Here is a 25,979-nt window from a genome sequence, read left to right on the forward strand (position 1 = left end):
AAAACTAGGAGGTTCATATGCTAATTTCTTAGACCTTGAAGACTGCCTCTAATCTGAATACATTTTGACCACTAGAGGGCATTAGTTCACATGTTTCATATAGATAACATTGAGCTCAGGCACGTAAAGTAACCTAGGACTGAGCACTGATTGGCTAAACTGCATGTCTGTCAAAAGAACTGAAATAAGGGGGCAGTCAGCAGATGCTTAGATAGAAGATAATTACAGAGGTAAAACGTGTATTATTATAACTGTGTTGGTTATGCAAAACTGGGGAATGGGTAATAAAGGAATTATCTTTCTTTTTAAACAACAAAAATTCTGGTGTTGACTGTCCCTTTAATAAAATCAAGATTATTTAGTCACCATAGGCTATAATAATCAGAATTTATACCATTGTTCTTACATCATGTGTACTTTGTACAAATTATCTTCATCTTGATAGGTTTATATAAATTGATACAACCTTCAAAATATGACATATGTATCATTCTTAATCCAGAATCGTTTTAGTTATTGTATTAGAATATTAGATGTTTAGTGTGTCCTGGATAAGAGGTAACTGCAAAAAGGATAAGATTATCTGCTATAGAATAGCAAAATATTTGATCTGGCTTTGCTCAATATTTTTTTTTTATTATTTTGAAAGTTTTGAGTTTTTATAATCAGTTGTGCATACACATGCATTTATTTTAGGTTGATTATCAATTTATAAAGTTGTGGAGTTTTTTTCTTTCTCTAACTTTTTTTTAAAAAAATGTTATTTTAATGTGTCTTTCAGTATGGGATTCTTGAGGGCATATCAGTCAAATTTATATAAATTCTTGCAATATGCTTCCATTAGCAAAATAATATTTTCTGCAGCATATGCACATATGCCCTTTGCATCAGCATCAAAACACTATATCTACCAATGGTGGTGTGTATCATGTCAATAACTCAGTATGCATCAAACACACTCCTTAGAGAGGCCAAAACCAAATTATGTGAGCTGTCAATCAAATAGCTGGTTTAGGTAATTTGAAGCTTTTTTAAAACCTAAGTTACAGATTTTTACACAAAAGCATGTTTTTTACACAAAAGCAAGTGGTGTTCATTGTCCCTTTAATGAGTTTGTTAGTATTTATTTTGTACAACAAATATGGACACTTGTTATGTAATGGGTGGAAAAAATGGTTACATTAGCGATATCTACATGCAATTTATTCATGACATAAACCCAACAATTATAATTTGACTCCATCCTCAACAGATACAGCGCAGTCTTCACTAATTCAATTCTAAAAAGAAACACTTCTGTTTAATTTTGTTTTAAAGTTCCCTCAAAGCACCATAATGCTTACTGAAAATTAAACGAGTATAGAAGAACACATTACTATCAATATAGCAGTAAATGGTTTAGGTATAAACTGCAATAGTACAAATTTAAAAAAAAAAAAAATATCAATTCATCAGGAACATCACTTATGGTTTTACTTTTTCCAAGTTCTCTTGATTTTCATTTCTTGTTCCAAAACGTTGGCGAAACTCCTCGGAAAAGGCAGAGCAGCAAGATTTCTAAAACAAAACAAAAAACAAATATAAAGGGTAGAAGAGTTAATAGTGATAGCTATGTAATTACCTATTGTAAGCAGAGACCGTGTGTAAACTCCCATTTCGATCTCATTTGAGTTCTTGTGTAGATAACACTGCATTGCAATTCATGGAGTCTGCAATGATTTCATATCATTTTCAGTTATTTTATAATTCACTTTTGAACCTCCAGATGCTAGAGATGTGATTTCAGTTTCATACAAAACGCAAAAACAACATACATTTCATTATTCAGTGCATTTGTATGAAAACTAACAAATTGCACTTACTCGGGTTTAAAAAGAAAGAACACTTTTACATTTGTTCACTATTATTTCATTTAAAAAATAATGTGCAAATCTAAACCCTTAATCAGCTACCGCAGTTAACACCTAACTTGTCAGACCCACAACTGCATTTAACCTCTAACTGTTGGTCCTCCACCTCACTTAACCCCTAATCCCAAATTCACACAATGAACCTTTTAACAGACCGTTATCCACAGTACTTAAAGGGACACTGAACCCAATTTTTTTTCTTTCGTGATTCAGATAGAGCATGAAATTTTAAGCACCTTTCTAATTTACTCCAATTATCAAATTTTCTTCATTTGAAATGCAAGAATGTAAGTTTAGATGCCATCCCATTTTCTTCTTAAAGACACAATGAGTCCACGGACCATCTTCATTACTTATGGGATATTCACCTCCTGGTCAGCAGGAGGAGACAAGAGCACCAAAGCAGAGCTGTTAATTAGCTCCTCCCTTCCCTCCCACTCCAGTCATTCTCTTTGCCTATGTTAGTGATAGGAAGAGGTAAAGTGAGGTGTTAGAAAAGATTCTTCAATCAAGAGTTTATTATTTTTAAAGTAGTGCCAGAGAGTGCTACTTTGCTCTAGGGTGTAGGCGTAGTCCATATCAGTCTCTACAGTAGAGCAAAAGCTTTAAAGCAATGGGAACTGGTGGGACATAATTCTCACTGCGCCTCTCATACTGATGCTGCCCTGTCTAAGAAAACCTGAAACATTTTACTCAGGACTTTCGTTTTTCCTTCCAGGTCCATGGGAGGGAGAGGACCTCTTAAACCTGGAACTGCCTTACTGTCAGGCAGAACATGAGGTAAGTGCTAATCTTTTTTCTGGGGGCAAAGATCTCAGAGAAGGTTTGGGCACTTTCTTAAGTTTCCATTTAAAAAAAACCTCATTTAACTTGTCTTTAAACTCCCCTTGATTTAGCAGGGGATATATTTAGGCAGTTAAGATGCAGGCAATGGCTTGTCTTTCTTTTTCCTGGCTAATAAAGAGCTGCCTGGGTGAAAGAGACTGTTTCTGTTTACATTTATATTTGAGCTTGCATTGCGCTTTTTACTCATGGACCCTAATTCACTGTGGGGCAAAGATAAATATCCGGACACTAAAGGACTGAGCAACTTAATCGCATGTTGCTAGTCAGTCTGTTTGTTTGATCCCTGGGGTGTAAATGGCAACCGGGAGATTACTTGTTTGCTTTATATTTACATAGGCTACCAGTGTAGGTACAGTGTGTGCAGTGTTACCGCAATAAGCAGCGGTGTCGCAGCCTTTAGCTTAAGTCTGAAGTTTTGGCCTTTTCCTCCCGGCGCCTTTACTCAGAGCAATGGCGACCGAGAGGTAAAGTGGATGACGCCCACGAGGGGAGAAGTTGTAAAATGGCGCCAAGGCTTCTCTCCTCCCTCCTGTCAGTGAAATTTGCGCTAGGAGCGGAGGATGGCGCAGTGTAGAGAGACTCTTTCTTCTTGCCACTTCTGGTTATCGGAAGATGTGGGGACATTTTTTTGTCTACATGATTGTGCTCCAGTTAGCGCTACAATGAGTTCAGATTTCGTGTAGGTAGGTTGTCTACCATTTCAACTGGGTCAAACTGAGGGTATAGATGACAAGTTCCTTATACATCTGCAATGTTTGACATAATGATAATAATAAAGATGTTTCCTTTTAACATTTAAAGGGACAGTACCACTTGCCATATGTTGATTTTATTTGCAATTGGTAAAGTTCTCTTTATTTCATTTTCCTGCTATATGTGAGGCAGGGTGATTAAACATTAATTTTTATATCTCACATGCAGTGCCCTGTGGTTCCCTGCTATTTACAATCTGGAATTACGGCACAATGTCATGATGATGTCTATGGACAGCAATGTTGATATGCTAATTTGCTTGTTTCTGCGCACAGAAATAAGAAATTACTTTTAAAATGTAAAGAGACAGTAAAAAATTTTATCTGTTAATTTTATGAAAGGAATTTCAACTGTTTATTTGTTTAATTCATCCTCTGTGATAGGATGGAACAGGAGCACACAAAAAAAGTTACTTTTTAAATTTAAAGAGACAGTAACGTTTTTTATGTGTTAATATTTATTAACAGATTTCACTTTTTTTCTGAATCTACTCCTTCTCAGGTGTTTGCTGTTTAGGAGTCTGTTGACAATGGTCAATCTAGGCCACAAATTTCTCCTATAGTGTCTCACATAATTTTTATGGCCCACATGCAGTGTCCTGCGTTTCCTCTCACACTCCACCCGGAGTTTCTCTGCATTTCTTGCATTCTATGTTTTTCCTGCGTGGTAGAAAGACATTATTAGAGGAATTATTGTTTATTCATTTGAGTGATTGATTCAGTAGTGGCTATTCCGAATGGTTCTTCCCTGTTAACGGGAAGAGGAAGATACTTTGGGATTATCTGAGAGAGAATTCTCAGACTCAGATGAATATTATATTTCTTTGATTCTGAGATTGTTTTTCTTTCAGTTTTCTAGATTGAACATCTCCATTTGTTACTTTAGGAGGTTTTAGCTACCCTGGGTGGCTCAGACTCTACTGGCGTAATCTATCCTCGTGCATCCAGTACGTTATAAGGAAGGGAAGAGTCATCATTTCCTATATTTAAAGACATGTTCCCCATAGCCGATTCAGCTACGGAGTCTGGGAAAATATTTCTTAGGGTGGAAGAAGTTGTTTCCAAGTTAGCTAAGAGTTCTACTTTATCCTTAGAGGGTAGTTTGGTTTTCAAAGGTCCTATGGACAAAAGATAAAGAAGGATGTACACCAGGGTTTACAATAGCATCCAGCTGTGTACTTTGCTACAGTCACTAGTGTGACGACATATTGGCCTGAGGCTACTAAGTCGGAATCTTCCCTGGATTAAATCCAGGATAGGTTAAGAGCAGAGCCTTATGGTTAGAGCCTTGTTCTTTGGATGTATGCTCTAAGTCTAAGCTTGTTGGAAATAATCTCTTTTAAAATTTAAAGAATTTAAAAAAAAAAAAAAGCCAGAGGCAGGTTCTGTTTTCAAGATTATCTGCAGATCAGACAAGAGGAGAGGCGTTCTTACACTGCGTAGGAGACCTCTCTGACATGGGAGTGATTGTTCCAGTCCCAATACAGGTACAGGGTCTGTTTTTTTTATCCCAATCGGTGTGTGGTTACCAAATAAAGAGGGAACCTTCAGATCACCTTTTTAGGTCTCAAGAGTCTAAACAAATTTATTAGTGTACCGTCCTTCTAGATGGAAACTATTCATTCCATTCTTCCCTTGATCCGGGTCAATTTCTGACAACAGTAGATTAAAAGGACTCGTACCTGCTTGTTCCCATTCACAGGGATCATCACAAGTTCTTAAGGTTTGCCTTTCTAGACAAACATTTCCAGTTTGTGGCTCTTCTTTTCGGTCTTGCCACGGCTCCCAGAATCTTCACTAAGGTTCTGGGGTCTCTGCTTGCGGTGCTTTGTTCAGGAGGCATTGCGATGGCGCCGTATCTGGACGATATTCTAGTACAGATGCCGTCCTTTCAGCTGGCAAAATCTCACACGGAATTGGTAGTGATTTTCCTAAGGTCACACGGGTGGAAGGTGAATCTAGAAAAGAGTTCTTTAGTTCTTCTTACAAGAGTGACCTTTCTTGGGACCATCATAGACTCTGTCTATGAAGATTTTTCTGACAGATGTCAGGAAATTAAAGATATTGATACTTGCCTAGCTCTGCTATCTTCTCCTCGCCCTTCAGTGGCTCAGTGCATGGCGTTAATAGGTCTGATGGTAGCGGCAATGGACATTGTCTCGTTTGCTCACTTTCATCTCAGAGCTCTTCAGTTGGTCAAACAATGGATCAGAAATTATTTGAGCTTGTCCCCTTGACTTCTATTGGCACAGGAGACAAAGGAGTCTATTCTTTGGTGGTTGTCTCTAGACCATCTCTCCCAGGGAATATGTTTTCGTAGACCTTCCTGGGAGATTGTGAAAACAGATGCCAGCCATCTGGGGTGGGGAGCAGTTTGGGGTTCCCTGAGGGCTTAGGGTATATGGTCTCAGACAGAGGCTTTGTTTCCTATAGACATTCTGGAACTGAGAGCGATCTACAATGCTCTTCTGGCCTGGCCTCAGCTGGCTTCGGTTCAGTTTATCAGGTTCCAGTCAGTCAACATAACGTCAGTTGCCTACATCAATCATCAGGGAGGAATAAGAAGTTCCTTGGTGATGGCAGAGGTCTCAAAATTAATTCAGTGGGCGGAGACCCATTCTTGTTGTCTGTTGGTAATTCATATCCCAGGGGTTTACAATTGGGAGGTGGATTTTCTGAGGAGACAGACCTTTCATCCGGTGGAGTGGGAACTTCATCCGGATGTGTTCTACAGTCTGAACCTCAAATGGGGTCAGCCGGAGTTGGATCTCTTGGCATCCAGGCAGAATGCCAAACTTCCGAGGTACGGGTCGAGATCCAGAGATCCTCAGGTGACTCTGATAGATGCTCTGGCAGCCCCTTGGTCCTTCAATCTAGTATATCTGTTTTCTCCATTTGTTCTCCTTCCTCAAGTGATTGCCAGGATCAAACAGGAAAGGGCTTCAGTGATTCTCATAGCACCGGCCTGGCCTTGCAGGATCTGGTATGCAGACTTGGTGGAGATGTCGTCTCTACCTCCTTGGAGGCTTCCGCTTTGAAAGGACCTTCTAATTCAGGGACCCTTCCATCATCCAAATCTAGATTCTCTGAAGCTGACTGCTTGGAGATTGAACGGCTGATTCTTGCCAAGCAAGGTTTTTCTGACTCAGTCATAGATACTTTGATTCAGGCTTGTAAGCCTGTCACTAGAAAGATTTATCATAAGATTTGACGTAAATATCTTTATTGGTGTGAATCCAAGGGCTACTCAGGAGTAGAGTGAGGATACCTAGAATTTTATCCTTTCTCCAGGAAGGATTGGAGAAAGACTTATCAACAAGTTCTTTAAAGGGTCAAATTTAAGCATTATCTATCCTGTGTTTAGACCAGTTACTCCTCCATGGAGTCTTAATTTAGTTCTCGCAGAGTGTCTGAGCTTTCAGCTTTACAATGTGAGACCCCTTACCTTATTTTTCATGAGGATAAGGTTGTCTTATGTACGAAATTTGGATTTATCTCTAAGGTTGTTTCTCATAGGAACATTAATCAGGAGATTGTTGTACCTTCTTTGTGTCCTAATCCTTCTTCTAAGATGGAGAGCCTCTTACACAATTTGGATGGGGTTCGTGCTTTAAAGTTCTATTTACAGGTGACTAAAGACTTTCACCAGTCTTCCTCTTTGTTTGTGGTATTTTCAGGCAAACGTAGGGGACAGAAAGCTACAGCTGTTTCTCTTTCTTTTTGGCTGAAGAGTATTATACGTTTGACGTATGAGACTGCTGGACAGCAGCCTCCTGAAAGGATTACGGCTCATTCCACTAGGGCTGTTACTTCCTCATGGGCATTCTAAAATGAAGCTTCTGTGGAACAGATTTGCAAGGCTGCAACTTGGTCCTCTCTTCACACTTTTACAAGGTTTTACAAATTTGATTATTTTGCCTCGGCTGAGGCTGCTTTTGGGAGAAAGGTTTTTCATGCAGTGGTGCCTTTCGTTTAGGTATCCTGTATTGTCCCTCCCGTATCATCCGTGTACTCTAGCTTGGGTATTGGATCCCATAAGTAATGAAGATGATCTGTGGACTTATCTTGTCATTAAGAATAAAAGAAAATGTATGCTTAACTGATAAATGTATTTCTTCTTAGACACAATGAGTCCACGGCCTGCCCTGTCTTTTTAGGATAGGATGTTATTTATTGTAAACTTCAGTCACCTCTGCACCTTGGCTATTCCTTTCTCTTTCTAAGTTCGGTCGAATGACTGGAGTGGGAGAGAAGGGAGAAGCTATTTAACAGCTCTGCTGTGGTGCTCTTTGCCTCCTCCTGCTGACCAGGAGGTGAATATCCCATAAGTAATGAAGATGATCCGTGGACTCATCGTGTCTAAGAAGAAATAAATTTATCAGGTAAGCATAAATTTTCTTTTTGGTGAACAACCTGGGTTGTTCTTGTTGATTGGCGGATACATTAATCCACCAATAAAAAAGTGCTGTCCAGAGTACTGAACCAAACAAAAAGCTTAGATGCCTTCCTTTTCAAATAAAGATAGTAAGAGAACGGAGAAAAATTGATAATAGGAGTAAATTAGAAAGTTGCTAAAAAATTGCATGCTCTATCTGAATCACGGAATAATTTTTTTTGGTTCAGTGTCCCTTTAACCGGCTAACCACCAAAACCACCCACCACACATCCTACTATTCCACCAAAACCATCCTCTACATTTAACACCATAACTGCTGTACTCAACAACACTTTACCCCCCACCCTAAGGGAACCCTAACCTAAATGACCCTCCTACCCCTATGTCCCTCCAACTTTGTTACCACACACCAAAAAGACCAAATTAAATGGACATGAAACACAATATTTTTCTTTCATGATTGAGATAGAGAATACAATTTTAAACAACTTTTCAATTTACTGTTATATAATCTGCTTCATTCTCTTGGTATCCTTTGTTGAAGGAGCAGCAATGCACTACTGGGAGCTATCTGAACACATTGGTCAGCCAATTACAAGCGGCATATATGTGCAGCAACCAATGAGCAGCGCCTGAGTCTACCTAGATATCATTTAAAAAATAATAAAAAAAAGAATATCAAGAGAAGAAAACAAATTAGATTATATAAGTAAAATGGAAAGTAGTTTAAAATCACTTGCTCCATCTGAATCAATAAAGAAAAAAATTGGATTGTATGTCCCTTTAACCTAAGGATCACATCACCTAAAGGATCCTGTTTGCCAAGGGACTGCCAGGAAAATAATCCTCCCACAATAGGTGACTCTCCCACATCAAAAGAGTGAAGGACTGATCTTGTTCCCTTGCATAGCAGAATGCCTAATATACTACTATTCATTAAAGGGATAGTAAAGTCCAAAATAAAACTGTCTCTAATCTGAATACATTTGACAGTTTTTTTTACAGCTAGAGGGCATTAGTTCATGTGTTTCATATAGATAGCATTGTGCTCATGCATGTGAAGTTATTTAAGAGTCAGCACTAATTGCTAAAATGCAAGTCTGTCAAAAGATCTAAGATAAGGCAGTCAGCAGAAGCTTAGATACAAGGTAATTACAGAGGTAAAAAGTATATTTCTATAACAGTGTTGGTTATGCAAAACTAGGGAATGGGTAATAAAGGGATTATCTATCTTTTTAAACAATAATTTTTTTTGGTGTTTAGTATCCCTTTAACCCCTTAAGGACCAAATATTTCAGACTAAAACTTCCCCAAATTTTGTTTAGCATTTTTGCCATCACTCCATTTAAACAGAAATAGAGCCTTGTTTTTTTTTATTTACCTATCAAAACTATATCTTTTTTTTAGTAGACAACCCAAAGTATTGATCTAGGCCCATATATGGTATATATCATGCCACCATGTCACCGCCAAATGCGATCAAATAAAAAAAATTGTTAAAAAAAATTGTTAACTTTTTCTCAAACCTTAGGTTTCTCACTAAAATTATTTACAAACAGCTTGTGCAATCATGGCACAATGGTTGTTAAAGCTTCTCTAGGATCCCCTTTGTTCAGAAATAGCAGACATATATGGCTTTGCCATTGCTTTTTGGTAAAGAAGAAGGCCACTAATTGCAGCTGTGCACCACACTTCTATTATTCCCAGCAGTGAAGGGGTTAATTAGGTAGCTTGTAAGGTTAAATTCAGCTTTAGTGTAGAGATCAGCCTCCCACCTGACACTTCCCACCCCCTGATCCCTCTCAAACAGCTCTCTTCCCTCCCCCCCCCCCCCAATGGTCACCCCTATCTTAAGTACCGAAAAACAGTCTGTCAGTATGCAGTTTTACACTTTTTAATTTTTTTTTTATTATTAGTGTAGGATTACCCCCTTACCTTCCCACCTCTCTAAACCCCTCACAAAAAGCTTTCTTACCTTCCCCCCTCTAATTAATTGCCACCATCTTAGGTACTGGCAGCTGTCTGCCAATACCCAGTTTTCAGAAATTTGGCAATTTTATGTAATAAAACCCCCACACACATTTGTTTCTGTAATGTAGCTGCTCCCCACCTCATTTACCCCCTCCCACATCGCTTTCCCACCCTCTTATCCCACCTCCACAGTATGATCCCCCTCTTCCACCTTCCTCCTTCCTCCCCCACCCTGCTGCTCTGAGAGGTTTTTTTTCTGTAGCGTAGTGGTCCCACCCATTCCCGCCCACCTCCCGTGATGGGCTGACCACCCGCCTCCCCCTTACCCTCCCACGCCACCAACGATTGGCACCACCGCTACCCGATGTAGAGAGGGCCACAGAGTGGCCCTCTCTGCATCAGTGACTCTGCAACTCTATTTCTGCACTGCCCCACTGGTGGGGCATGGAGAAATAGCACGATCTTGTTACTTTTAGCAAGATCGCGGCAGAGAAAGGTCCAGGACAGCAGCATCTTACAGGGTGCATCGCTGGTCCTTAAAGGGACACTGAACCAAAAAATTTTCATTAGTGATTCAGATAGAGCATGCAATTTTAAGCAACTTTCTAATTTACTTCTATTATCAGTTTTTCTTCATTCTCTTGCTATCTTTATTTGAAAAAGGCATCTAAGTTTTTTTGGTTCAGCTCTCTGGACAGCACTTTTTTTTATTGGTGGATGAATTTATCCACCAATCAGCAAGGACAACCCAGGTTGTTCACCAAAAATGGGCCGGCATCTAAACTTACATTCTTGCATTTCAAATAAAGATACCAAGAGAATGAAGAAAATTTGATAATAGGAGTAAATTAGAAAATTCCTTAAAATGTCATGCTCTATCTGAATCACAAAAGAAAACATTTGGGTTCAGTGTCCCTTTAAGGGCTTAACGACCAGCGTTGTACAGGGTACAGCGCTGGTCGTTAAGGGGTTAAACATAGTCTATAAAAGTCTATCTTAGAGAGTTCTCAGACAAAATGCTGAAGGACAGAATGCCGAAGCACATCTGTCCGTCAGACATATGTCCGAGAGACTATATTCTGAGTATTCTATTACAAGAACATTCGGCCGAGGGCAGATACACTCCAGAGAGTTCTGTTATAATCAGGACACATTTGGTTGTGGCCGGACTGTTATACGACGGACATTTGTTATCCATCGCACAAATGTGTGTTGGATAACAGTCCAGCCACGATCTTAGACTTGTGTAACACAAGACCTTTAATGATCTTTATCTGGCTCTTATGTCCCAATTCAGCCTCTACCTCTGTCCATTAACAATGCACATGATGCTTCTCGTCTCTAAAACAAGGTTGTCCCTGTTTCTTTATGTAGAAAGATGTTCTTTGGTCTGCATATATTGGCAGATATCTTTATGGAAAATGAAAATAGGACAGAGGCACAGGTCTCCAAACCTGTGACAACCCTTGAAAATTCAGTACATTGCGAGCTCAGGATTTGACAGTTAAAAGGCACATGTCACTTGTTCACACAAAATGTACTACATGCTCTAATAATTATTCTATTTGTTCATTTGTCTTCTTGAGCCTTAAAGGGACACTGAACCCAAATTGTTTCTTTCATGATTCAGATAGAGTATGACATTTTAAGCAACTTTCTGATTTACTCCTATTTTTACATTTTCTTCATTCTCTTGGTATCTTTATTTGAAATGCAAGAATGTAAGTTTAGATAACGGCCCATTTTTGGTGAACAACCTGGGTTGTTCTTGCTGATTGGTGGATACATTTATCCACCAATAAAAAAGTGCTGTCCAGAGGTCTGAACCAAAAAAAGCTTAGATGCCTTCTTTTTCAAATAAACGCCTAGATTACGAGTTTTGAGGTAAGGTGAAAAAGCAGCGTTAACAGGTCCTGCTTTTTTACTGCCGCTGCTATTACGAGTCTTGCAGATATAGGTGTACCGCACACTTTTTTGGGCTTACCGCAAACCGACTTACGTAAAGTTCGTAAAGCCTTTTTCCTATGGGACTTCCATAGCGCTGGTATTACGAGTTTGTCCTGGGAGACCAAAAAGTGAGCGGTACAGCCTATACCGACAAGATTCCTAACGCATTTTTAAGTCAGTAGTTATGAGTTTTACACTACAACGCCGTAGTATAAAACTCATAACTAAAGTGCTAAAAAGTACACTAACACCCATAAACTACCTATTAACCCCTAAACCGAGGCCCTCCCGCATCGCAAACACTAAAATAAAATCATTAACCCCTAATCTGCCGCTCCCGACATCGCCGTCACTAGAATAAACATATTAACCCCTAAACTGCCGTACTCCCACCTCGCAAACACTAGTTAAATATTATTAACCCCTAATCTTCCACTCTGGACATCGCCGCAACCTACATTATATTTATTAACCCCTAATCTGCTGCCCCCAACATCGCCACCACCTACCTACATTTATCAACCCCTAATCTGCCGTCCGTAACATCGCCGCCACTATTCTAAATTGCTTAACCCTTTAAACCTAAGTCTAACCCTAACCCTAACACCCCCTAACTTAAATATAATTTAAATAAATCTAAATAAAATTCTTATCATTAACTAAATTATTCCTATTTAAAATGAAATACTTACCTATAAAATAAACCCTAAGCTAGCTACAATATAACTAATAGTTACATTGTAGCTAGCTTAGGGTTTATTTTTATTTTAAAGGCAAGTTTGTATTTATTTTAACTAGGTAGAATAGTTACTAAATAGTTAACTATTTAATAACTATCTAGCTAAAATAAATACAATTTACCTGTAAAATAAAACCTAACTTAAGTTAGGAACAGCCAATAGAATGCCAGCTCAATCCTATTGGCTGATTGCATCAGCCAGTAGTATTTTTTCTACCTTAATTCCGATTGGCTGATAGAATTCTATCAGCCAATCGGAATCTAAGGGATGCCATCTTGGATAACGTCACTTAAAGAGATATTCATTCCGAAGAAACCGTCGTTTGAAGAGGATGCTCCACGCCGGATGTCTTGAAGATGGAGCTGCTCCACGTCGGAAGGATGAAGATAGAAGATGCCATCTGCATGAAGACTTCTGCCCGTTTGGAGGACCATTTCTGCCGGCTTCGTTGAGGACATCTTGCCGCTTGGATGAAGACTGAAGGTTTTTTTTAGTTAGGCTTTTATTTGGGGGTTGGTTGTGTGGGTGGTGGGTTTTACTGTTGGGGGGTTGCTTGTATTTTTTTTTACAGGTAATAGAGCTGATTTCTTTGGGGCAATGCCCTGCAAAAGACCATTTTAAGGGCTATTGGTAGTTTAGTTTAGGCTGGGTTTTTTTTTATTTTGGGGGGCTTTTTTTATTTTGATAGGGCTATTAGATTAGGTGTAATTAGTTTAAAGATCTGTAATTTGTTTTTTATTTTCTGTAATTTAGTGTTTGTTTTATTTTGTGATTTAGCTAATTTAATTTATTTAATTGTAGTGTAGTGTTAGGTGTTAGTGCAACTTAGGTTAGGCTTTATTTTACAGGTAAATTTGTATTTATTTTAGCTAGGTAGTTATTTAATAGTTAATAACTATTTAGTAACTATTCTACCTAGTTAAAATAAATACGAACTTGCCTGTAAAATAAAAATAAACCCTAAGGTAGATACAATGTAACTATTAGTTATATTGTAGCTAGCTTAGGATTTATTTTACAGGTATTTAGTTTTAAATTGGAATTATTTAGTTAATGATAGGAATTTTATTTAGATTTATTTAAATTATATTTAAGTTATGGGGTGTTAGGGTTAGACTTAGGTTTAGGGGTTAATATGTTTATTATAGTGGCGGCAACGTTGGGGGCGGCAGATTAGGGGTTAATAATAAATATAATGTAGGTGTCGGCAAAGTTGGGGCAGCAGATTAGGGGTTAATAAGTATAATGTAGGTGACATCGATGTCTGGAGCGGCAGATTAGGGGTTAATAAGTATAATGTAGGTGTCGGCGATGTTGGGGCGGCAGATTAGGGGTTAATAAGTGTAAGATTATGGGTGTTTAGACTTGGGGTTCATGTTAGGGTGTTAGGTGTAAACATAAATTTAGTTTCCCCATAGGAATCAATGGCGCTGCGTTACTGAGTTTTACGCTGCTTTTGGCAGGTGTTAGACTTTTTCTCAGCCGGCTCTCCCCATTGATGTCTATGGGGAAATAATACACGAGCATGTACAACCAGCTCCCCGCTGACTTAAGCAGCGTTGGTACTGGAGTGCGGTATGGAGCACAATTTTGCTCTACGCTCACTTCTTGCCTTTTAACACCGGGTTTGTAAAAAACTGTAATACCAGCGCTGTAGGTAAGTGAGCGGTGAGAAAAAACTGCACGGTAGCACCGTACAGCTCATAACGCAAGACTCGTAATCTACCTGAAAGATAGCAAGAGAATGAAGAAAAATTGATAATAGGAGTAAATTAGAAAGTTGCTTAAAATTGCATGCTCTATCTGAATCACAAAAGAAAAAAATTGGGTTCAGTGTCCCTTTAATAATCTTCTTCTAAACCAGCCTATATTCTCTCATGAGAGTTTCTGTATTATAATGCTAACATAAATGTAACTTTTTAGGGTGTTATGTTCTATTAAGCTATGCTGTATAATATGATAATGCCATATAAATAATAATAATAATAATATATAATAATGAGAAAAATATAAAGTCCTACCTTTTGCTGGTTTGCAGAATGCTTTGCCTTAAACACCAGTTCAATGAGTGAGACAATGACCCCCAATGCTAAGCCAATGCCTAGTATCAAGAAGATTCCTCCCAAGGTATAAGGTTGCACAGGTATCCAACCAGTACTGGCTTTTGTGGCACATGTAGTATCCCACCACTTGTTACGAAGATATTCAATCTCTCCAGATTCAGATTTTTCCAGTATTGCAACAGACAGTTCCTTGATAAGTGGAGAATCTTAAATGCAAACACACACAAAAATACATGAGAATGTGTTTAATTAAACTGGAATGCTTACTGAAAGCCAAAGTTCCAAATAACAATGACAAAGTTATTTATCCAGGGCTCAACCTTTTGAACACCAGAATCTATATTCATGGACACTTCATGTCAGAACAGTTTAAAATTCAAGACATAATTTTCCTACTCTCAAAGGTCTGAGATGAGAAGACTTTATTTTTTTATCTTTGACACAGCCAAAAAAATTATGATAACTTTTCTCAAGGAGAAGGCTTGATCATTTAACGGTGAACATTTGCCACAGTGGAGTTCTCCAGGATGAAGGTTATGCCCACAAAGAAAAGAGGCAACTTCTAAATCATATTCCAATAATTTGTTGTACATATGTAGCTCTGTAAATAATTTTCTTTCATCTGGACCCCACTATAAAAATTGGAAAACTCAATGGGGCCTATTTATCCGACAGTGCGGATCAGGTCTGCAAGACCTTGTTGAATGCGGAGAGCAATACGCTCTCTGTATTCAGCATTGCACCAGTAGCTCACAAGAGCTGCTGGTGCAATGCCGCCCGCTGCAGACTTGCGGCCAATCAGCTGCCAGCAGGGGGTGTCAATCAACCCGATCGTACTTGATCGGGTTGATTTCCGGCGATTCCTGTCCACCTCATCAGAGCAGGCGGACAGGGTTATGGAGCAGCGGTCTTTGTGACCGCTGCTTCATAACTGCTGTTTCTGGCGAGTCTGAAGACTCGCCAGAAACAGGGGCCCACAAGCTCTGTTCAGAGCTTGATAAATGGGCCCCAAAGTGTCTTAAAGTGAGGGTAAACTTGATCATTAAGCAAAATATCAGTGCTTCGATTTACTTCTTCAGCTCCTCCTTCCAGTGCAGATCTACACTTTTTTTTTTAATTCAATGAAGTTTCTTCATCCGGCAAATAGATTTTCTGGCCTTTTGGCGGCAGAATCAGGGATCCGTAGTGCATGAGCGATTGATCCAAGGGGCATGCTGTGTAAGGAATTGGCCACCTAAAGTAGATCGGTACCAGGAAGAAGAGCAGTAGGAGTAAATCAGTAAGAAAAAATAATCATAAATAAAAGTGGAGTTGGATTTATATCATAGTTACACTGATATGTTCCGCAATTATCAAGTTTACCTTCACTTTAACCGGTAATGTATTTTTCAACATAAAATCAGAGAACTGGATCTACTGTTAACACATAATATTACAGTTGCTTTAAGCATATCATATTATCAATGATCATGTTGATTTAAAATAAAATTAATCTTCTCTATAAGTACTAAATGTGTTCTGATTAGGGCAGAAATAAAATTATGTTTGAGGCAGAAATTTTTGGGTTATCCTATATGTCCACAAAAATACTGGATGACCAGTAGGTGATGAAGGAAGGGGGGTTGTGATCAGATCTCAGACCAAACTCAGTTGCCTGCAGCTCTCGTATATTGTATAGCCATAAAAGATCTCAGTATAAATATACACGAGATAAAGCGCATTCCCAATAATCAGCTACCAAAGCATTCTAGTAGATTGTCACATTTAGTTACCACGTCCTAACAAAGCATTGTAGATTAAAGGGACAGTTTGCCCAATATTTTTCTCCCCTTTAATTTCTTCCCAATGATCCATTTTACCTGCTTGAGTGTATAAAATTGTTTACAAATCGCTTGTGTACCCTATTTGAAATAGCTGATTTAGCCTATGTTATCCCTACCTATGTTGACAGGCTATGTAAACACAGCCAGCAGAAGAAATTACACTCCTGGTGGGATGTAGAGAAGATAACTAATAAAATGATAATTTTCCATTGTTCCCTATAAGTATGGAGCTTTTGTTTACAGACAAATATAAGATATGGAAGCAAGTATGTGTACTCAAAGTGATAAAATACTGTGATCTGATATTACCTGCAGGCTGTGGTTTCAAAGCATACAGTAAACCAGCTATTTCATATACGCAAACTTAAAAATGAAATCTCTCATACATTTTATACTTTGCAGCTGGTATAACAGGTCATTGGAAATACATTAAAGGAAACACAATTTTACAGTGTACTGTCCCTTTAAAACTGAGCTTTTATTAATGTTATAAAAAAGTACACGAAAATGTTGAAATACGTCAATTTAACGCTAAAGCAATTATTGCAAAAGTATAGGATGTTTCCATAATGCAAATACAAAAATACCATAGTGCAAATCTCAATTGTTCTTAATAGAATCTTACACCATCTGTACAATACAGGCTGAAATCCAAGGGAATATCAGACCACAAGCCAGTAGCAGGGAACCATACTCTAGGAATAGGTCATTCTCTATCTGGATCCACATAAGTTGAGTTATAAACAGTAATAGGAGCTATTTTTTTATTATTGAGTCCTTCTTACATCAATGTAGATATTTAGATTTTTAAATGTATGGTTGCAACTCTATGAGCTGTATATGAATAAAGATTGGTATTATGAAATGCATATCGGCCTGATTTTGAGGGTAGTCTACATTTTAATCACTGTATTTTAACATTTTCATAAGCTCAGATTTTTTTTGTCTTTTTAGAGCTTTATTAAAAAGTTTCAAAACATTACAGGTGATTTCAGGACATACAATGGAGCAGTACAATTCCATTCAGATTCTAAAGACGGTTGTAACCAAATATAGCAGATTGGTTCTTCTCCTTTATTGGAACAGAGCAAGGTGCTCCATCAGAGACAATGCCCTCTCCTTCACTGGAGCCTTAAGTAGGATGTGTGGACCAATAGGTGACAAGTATCAATTAGATAGCTAATGGTATAATGTATAATAAACAAACACATCTGTTTAATTGATATGTTTTGACTTCTATGTTAGTCAGTGAATATGATTTTATGGGTTCGTAGAGGATAAGCTCCAGATAAAATGTTCTGTAAGTCTTTAGGCCCAATGTTTTTCTTTAGCTCTTGTTTTCAATCAAAGTTATCTTTCAAACTTGAAACTTATAAACAATAGTCCACTGTAGTGAGCGATCAAGTTTTAACATAACCCAGAAAAAAGCTGGAACTATATATAAAGTTTATTGTAGGGTAGGGATCAGTTTTTTTTTAACAAGCTTTATTAGCGTAAGACAACTCACTGTGATAGAACAATCTACTAACATTTTTGGGAGGTGATAATTGGGAAAGCTTCTCTATTGAATACTTGCACTCTGCACCTCCTACATAGGGTATACTTGGTTGGTCTCTTAGTGGATCATAGTGCAGTGTGTCCATATTGATTTACTTATATCAGACATCAGATCAGAGCCACAGCCAAGTAGCCTCTGTTGTATACATATATAAGACATCAGATGAGAGCCACTGCCCAGTAGCCCCTGTTATATGCAAACATAAGACATCAGATGAGAGTCTCTGCCCAGTAGCCCCTGTTATATGCACACAGAAGACATCACGCCAGAGCCATTGACTAGTAGCCCCTGTTATATGCAAACATAAGACATCAGATGAGAGTCTCTTCCCAGTAGCCCTTGTTATATGCAAACATAACACATCAGACCAGAGCCACTGCCCAGTAGCCCCTGTTATATGTAAACAGAAGACATCAGACCAGAACCATTGCCTAGTAGCCCCCTGTTATATGCAAACAGAAGACATCAGACCAGAGCCATTGCCTTGTAGCCCCCTGTTATATGCAAACAGAAGACATCAGACCAGAGCCATTGCCCAGTAGCCCCTGTTATATGCAATCATAACACATCATACCAGAGCCACTGCCCAGTAGCCCCTGTTATATGCAAACAGAAGACATCAGACCAGAGCCATTGCCTAGTAGCCCCCTGTTATATGCAAACAGAAGACATCAGACCAGAGCCATTGCCTAGTAGCCCCCTGTTATATGCAAACAGAAGACATCAGACCAGAGCCACTGCCCAGTAGCCCCTGTTATGTGCAAACATAAGGCATCAGACCAGAGCCACTGCCCAATAGCCCCTGTTATATGCAAACATAAGACATCAGACCAGAGCCACTGCCCAGTAGTCCCTGTTGTATGCAAACAGAAGACATCAGACCAGAGCCACTGCCCAGTAGTCCCTGTTATATGCAAACATAACACATCAGACCAGAGCGATTTCTTAGTATATGCAAACATAAGACATCAGCTGAGATACTGTGCCCCGTAGCCCCTGTTACATGCAAACAAAAGATATCAGACCAGAACTATGGCCCAGTAGCCACTGTTATATGCAAACATAAAACATCAGACCAGAGGCACTGCCCAGTAGCCCCTGTTATATGCAAACATAAAACATCAGACCAGAGGCACTGCCCAGTAGCCCCTGTTATATGCAAACATAAGACATCAGACCAGAGCCACTGCCCTGTAGCCCCTGTTATATGCAAACATAAGGCATCACACCAGAGCCGTTGCCCAATAACCCCTGTTATATGCAAACATAAGACATCAAACCAGAGCCATTGCCCATTAGCCCCTGTTATATGCAAACATAAGACATCAGACCAGAGGCAGTGCTCAGTAGCCCCTGTTATATGCAAACATAAGACATCAGACCAGAGCCATTGCCCATTACCCCCTTTTATATGCAAACATAAGATATCAAACCAGAGCCATTGCCCATTAGCCCCTGTTATATGCAAACATCAGACATCAGATGAGAGTCTCTTCCCAGTAGCCCCTGTTATATGCAAATATAACACATCAGACCAGAGCCACTGCCCAGTAGCCCCTGTTATATGCAAACAGAAGACATCAGACCAGAGCCATTGCCTAGTAGTCCCTGTTATATGCAAACATAAGACATCAGACCAGAGCCATTGCCTAGTAGTCCCTGTTATATGCAAACATAAGACATCAGACCAGAGCCACTGCCCAGCAGCCCCTGTTATATGCAAACATAACACATCAGACCAGAGCGATTTCTTAGTATATGCAAACATAAGACATCAGATTAGATACTCTGCCCCGTAGCCCCTGTTACATGCAAACAAAAGATATCAGACCATAACTACGGCCCAGTAGCCCCTGTTATATGAAAACATAAGACATCAAACCAGAGCCACTGCCCAGTAGCCCCTGTTATATGCAAACATAAAACATCAGACCAGAGGCACTGCCCAGTAGCCCCTGTTATATGCAAACATAAGGTCATCAGACCAGAAGCACTGCCCAGTAGCCCCTGTTATATGCAAACATAAGACATCACACCAGAGCCATTGCCCAGTAGCCCCTGTTATATGCAAACATAAGACATCACACCAGAGCCATTGCCCAGTAGCCCCTGTTATATGCAAACATAAGACATCAGACCAGAGGCAGTGCTCAGTAGCCCTTGTTATATGCAAACATAAGACATCAGACCAGAGCCACTGCACATTAGCCCCTGTTATATGCAAACATAAGACATCAATCCAGAGGCAGTGCTCAGTAGCCCCTGTTATATGCAAACATAAGACATCAGACCAGAGCCACTGCACATTAGCCCCTGTTATATGCAAACATAAGACATCAGACCAGAGCCATTGCCCAGTAGCCCCTGTTATATGCAAACATAAGACATCAATCCAGAGCCATTGCACATTAGCCCCTGTTATATGCAAACATAAGACATCAATCCAGAGCCATTGCACATTAGCCCCTGTTATATGCAAACATAAGACATCAGACCAGAGCCACTGCTCATTAGCCCCTGTTATATGCAAACATAAGACATCAGACCAGAGCCACTGCACATTAGCCCCTGTTACATGCAAACATAAGACATCAGACCAGAGCCACTGCACATTAGCCCCTGTTACATGCAAACATAAGACATCAGACCAGAGCCATTGCACATTAGCCCCTGTTACATGCAAACATAAGACATCAGACCAGAGCCACTGCACATTAGCCCCTGTTACATGCAAACATAAGACATCAGACCAGAGCCATTGCACATTAGCCCCTGTTACATGCAAACATAAGACATCAGACCAGAGCCATTGCCCAGTAGCCCCCTGTTATATGCAAACATAAGACATCAGACCAGAGCCATTGCCTAGTAGCCCCCTGTTATATGCAAACATTAGACATCAGACAAGAGCCACTGCCCAGTAGCCCCTGTTATATGCAAACATAAGACATCAGACCAGAGGCAGTGCTCAGTAGCCCCTGTTATATGCAAACATAAGACATCAGACCAGAGCCATTGCCCAGTAGCCCCTGTTATATGCAAACATAAGACATCAATCCAGAGCCATTGCACATTAGCCCCTGTTATATGCAAACATAAGACATCAATCCAAAACCATTGCACATTAGCCCCTGTTATATGCAAACATAAGACATCAGACCAGAGCAACTGCCCAGTAGCCCCTGTTATATGCAAACATAAGACATCAGACCAGAGCCATTGCCCAGTAGCCCCTGTTATATGCAAACATAAGGTCATCAGACCAGAAGCACTGCCCAGTAGCCCCTGTTATATGCAAACATAAGACATCACACCAGAGCCATTGCCCAGTAGCCCCTGTTATATGCAAACATAAGACATCAATCCAGAGCCATTGCACATTAGCCCCTGTTATATGCAAACATAAGACATCAGACCAGAGCAACTGCCCAGTAGCCCCTGTTATATGCAAACATAAGACATCAGACCAGAGCAACTGCCCAGTAGCCCCTGTTATATGCAAACATAAGACATCAGACCAGAGCCATTGCCCAGTAGCCCCTGTTATATGCAAACATAAGACATCAGACCAGAGCAACTGCCCAGTAGCCCCTGTTATATGCAAACATAAGACATCAGACCAGAGCCATTGCCCAGTAGCCCCTGTTATATGCAAACATAAGGTCATCAGACCAGAAGCACTGCCCAGTAGCCCCTGTTATATGCAAACATAAGACATCAGACCAGAGGCAGTGCTCAGTAGCCCCTGTTATATGCAAACATAAGACATCAGACCAGAGCCACTGCCCAGTAGCCCCTGTTATATGCAAACATAAGACATCAGACCAGAGCCATTGCCCATTAGCCCCTGTTATATGCAAACATAAGACATCAAAGGAAATGTCCAGCACTACTACATCTTAAGGTGCACACTGCTAGGCTTCTGCACTCACCCCCAAACAATATCCAAAGATCCAAATGAGTAGCAGCAGCACTTGGTCAAGTTCACAAAATATTTATTAAGAGATCACATAAACATATCAGCTGACCGTTGTGCGAATATTTTAATTTGATGTCCCAAAAACATTTTATGAACTTGACCAAGTGGTGCTGCTACTCCTTTGGATCTTTGGCTATGCAAACATAAGACCAGAGCCCAGCAGCCCCTATTATATGCAAACATAAGACCAGAGCCCAGCAGCCCCTATTATATGCAAACATAAGACCAGAGCCCAGCAGCCCCTATTATATGCAAACATAAGACCAGAGCCCAGCAGCCCCTATTATATGCAAACATAAGACCAGAGGCCAGCAGCCCCTGTTATATGCAAACATAAGACCAGAGCCCAGCAGCCCCTATTATATGCAAACATAAGACCAGAGGTCAGCAGCCCCTATTATATGCAAACATAAGACCAGAGCCCAGCAGCCCCTATTATATGCAAACATAATACCAGAGCCCAGCAGCCCCTATTATATGCAAACATAAGACCAGAGGCCAGCAGTCCCTATTATATGCAAACATAAGACCAGAGGCCAGCAGCCCCTATTATATGCAAACATAAGACCAGAGGCCAGCAGCCCCTATTATATGCAAACATAAGACCAGAGGCCAGCAGCCCCTATTATATGCAAACATAAGACCAGAGGTCAGCAGCCCCTGTTTATGAAAATGAATATGTTATAATGGAATGCAGTAACGAGCTGTATTGTTTAAACGCCTTAAAACTCAAACAAAAGTGTTATTCAAAAATTTTATTTTATGAAAAAAATTAAAATTCATATTGAAATGACACAAGAAAAAAATAACTATATATGCAAACATAAGGCATCAGACCAGAGCCACTGCCCAGTAGCCCCTGTTATATGCAAACATAAGACATCAGACCAGAGCCATTGCCCATTAGCCCCTGTTATATGCAAACATAAGACATCAAAGGAAATGTCCAGCACTACTACATCTTAAGGTGCACGCTGCTAGGCTTATGCACTCACCCCCAAACAATATCCAAAGATCCAAATGAGTAGCAGCAGCACTTGGTCAAGTTCACAAAATATTTATTAAGAGATCACATAAACATATCAGCTGACCGTTGTGCAAATATTTTAATTTGATGTCTCAAAAACATTTTATGAACTTGACCAAGTGGTGCTGCTACTCCTTTGGATCTTTGGCTATGCAAACATAAGACCAGAGCCCAGCAGCCCCTATTATATGCAAACATAAGACCAGAGCCCAGCAGCCCCTATTATATGCAAACATAAGACCAGAGCCCAGCAGCCCCTATTATATGCAAACATAAGACCAGAGCCCAGCAGCCCCTATTATATGCAAACATAAGACCAGAGGCCAGCAGCCCCTGTTATATGCAAACATAAGACCAGAGCCCAGCAGCCCCTATTATATGCAAACATAAGACCAGAGGTCAGCAGCCCCTATTATATGCAAACATAAGACCAGAGCCCAGCAGCCCCTATTATATGCAAACATAATACCAGAGCCCAGCAGCCCCTATTATATGCAAACATAAGACCAGAGGCCAGCAGTCCCTATTATATGCAAACATAAGACCAGAGGTCAGCAGCCCCTATTATATGCAAACATAAGACCAGAGGCCAGCAGCCCCTATTATATGCAAACATAAGACCAGAGGTCAGCAGCCCCTGTTTATGAAAATGAATATGTTATAATGGAATGCAGTAACGAGCTGTATTGTTTAAACGCCTTAAAACTCAAACAAAAGTGTTATTCAAAAATTTTATTTTATGAAAAAAATTAAAATTCATATTGAAATGACACAAGAAAAAAATAACTATTTTAGCATTGTAGAAGCCACACTATGCTGCTCATTAAAAAAAAGCGTTGTGAATTTATATTAATAATTAAATATTGAGACTATTTTCTATATTACAAAATGAGTTTCCCTGCCTCTTTAAGTGGGCTAAATAGGGGCTTTCCATGAACATAGCTGCAATTTCTCCGCCAGGTCTGGTGTATTCTTTAAACGTTTCTCCCCTACAGTTCTCGCTGATTTTTTCTCATGAACTAAAATGTGGTGAGGCAGTGTCAAAATACATAAAACACTTATTACTCATAGTAAATGCTTCATAATAGGGGCAGATGTAAGATTCTATACGTTAAAAGCAGAGTAATCTGATTTGTATAAGCTGTAGTATTTAATTTATAAAGTGCACCCCTGTTCCCTGCTAACTTAACTCTCACCAACAAAGTTTCTCTTTCCAGCAAGCTCTATACCTTTTAATAGGAGACATCCTACAACTCACAACTCTTTACAAGTTCTGTGATTGAATTATAAAGCACCTAGATTTACTAACTGCAGAAACGTCATCATTTAGCTGCTTTCTTATTTTAGGGTTAGATTTTTTTATCCCTACTTTTTTTTCACAAATTGCAAGATGAAGCATTTTGAGAAAACCAATATATATTTTTCACTAAAGTTTTTTTTATTACAAAGGTATGAAATCCTACATTTTCATTTGTCTTTCTTACAAAAATATAGAATCCTAAATTTTGGTGCTTTGGGGACATGAACTGATGTTGAACTTGGAAATAAAATGAAATGCATGTTTTAAATATTTACAAAACAATGACTGTATGCTAATGAAAATTACACAAAAACTGTATTTTATTTGTATATTTTATATTAATTATGGCGTTTCCCCTCCCCATTTGGTTTCTGTAAACTGAAGTAATTTTCTGAATGTGATTAGTTTGCTGAAAAAGAAAATCAAGATATGAATTGTGTGGGTACCTCACAGAAAAGAAGCACTGATGTGTAAAATCAATAAGAAAACATATTTAGAGTTAAAACTCTCAAATTTCTTTAAAAGCTCTTCTTCTGAAGAAATTCACTTAAAGGGATAGTAAACCCCAAAATTTTCTTTTATGATTCAGATAGAACATACAATTTTAAACAACTTTCCCCTTTAATTCTATTATCAAATTTTCTTCATTCTTTTGTTATCCATTGCTGAAGGGTCAGCATTGCACTACTGACAGGAAGCTGAAAATATCTATTTAGCCAATCACAAGAGACAAATGTGTGCAGGAACCAATTAGCAGCAGCTCCCACTAGTGTATGATATGTGCATATTCATTTTTTAACAAGGGATACTAAGAGAACGAAGCACATTTGAAAATAGAAGTGAATTTAAAAGTATCTTAAAATGACATTCTCTATCTGAATCATGCAAGATTAATTTTGAATTCCCTATCCCTTTAACTATCTCAGGACAATTCACATTGAAGCAATATATGGAATTACTATTGAGGCTGCAACGCCATAGCCTCGCATTGCAATCACTTCAGGTACTCGGACAATGTCACAGTGTTTCGCAACAGTAAGATCTTGCATAACAGACTCTCCCAGAAAGGCATAGTTAGATTCCTTTACTCGCTGCACTCCCTCACTGAACGTTTTCACCATAACATAATCTTTCCTTTTATCCATGTACTCATAAATCATGCGGTAAGTTGGATTCTTAGAATTCTGCATCAAAGACAAAATCAATAGACCACTTTAAATAGAATTAACATTTAGTAGTAATGAATCCTTTACAGAAACAGCTTATTTAGATGGGTGCCTGAGGTAAGAATTAACAACATAATAATTTGCATACGGAGAGATTTATTTCTCATTTTCTCAAATTTCCCAGGCACTAGACAATTCTCACATTCCAGATCTGAGTTCAGTTATTCAGATAATCAGTCTGCTAGTCCTGTGATTGGATTCCAAAGCTGCACCATTTACTAATTGAGGCATTTTGTCAGAGCACCATTATTGTGCTTGTTCCTTATTTGGGTATGTGCTATGCTTATTTGTTTCAAAAGAGATGGATAATAAACAATGTTCTTTAAATTGGTATTTAGGGTAGAAGCAGGGGTCAAGTCCTACAAAAAAAGTGTGGGAACTCACCAAGACTTCCCTCCCCCCATACAATTACTATTGTTTTATACACACACACTGTATTTA

At 39.2% G+C, this 25,979-nt stretch overlaps 1 protein-coding gene across 1 annotated transcript in view; it reads right to left on the reverse strand.

Annotated features, from left to right (window-relative positions):
• Positions 1-1,087: 1,087 nt before the first annotated feature.
• The window catches only part of LOC128637982 (glutamate receptor U1-like), a 134,779-nt gene continuing 109,887 nt past the window's right edge, over positions 1,088-25,979 (reverse strand). The window contains exons 10-12 of the mRNA XM_053689866.1: positions 25,271-25,496; positions 14,584-14,831; positions 1,088-1,557 (exon numbers count right to left, since the gene is read on the reverse strand). Coding sequence (XP_053545841.1) covers positions 1,465-1,557; positions 14,584-14,831; positions 25,271-25,496 — 567 coding nt within the window. The 3' untranslated portion in view covers positions 1,088-1,464. The remainder of the gene's footprint in view (positions 1,558-14,583; positions 14,832-25,270; positions 25,497-25,979) is intronic.

Source organism: Bombina bombina, chromosome 8 (assembly GCF_027579735.1).
Source record: "Bombina bombina isolate aBomBom1 chromosome 8, aBomBom1.pri, whole genome shotgun sequence".
Taxonomy (NCBI): domain Eukaryota; kingdom Metazoa; phylum Chordata; class Amphibia; order Anura; family Bombinatoridae; genus Bombina; species Bombina bombina.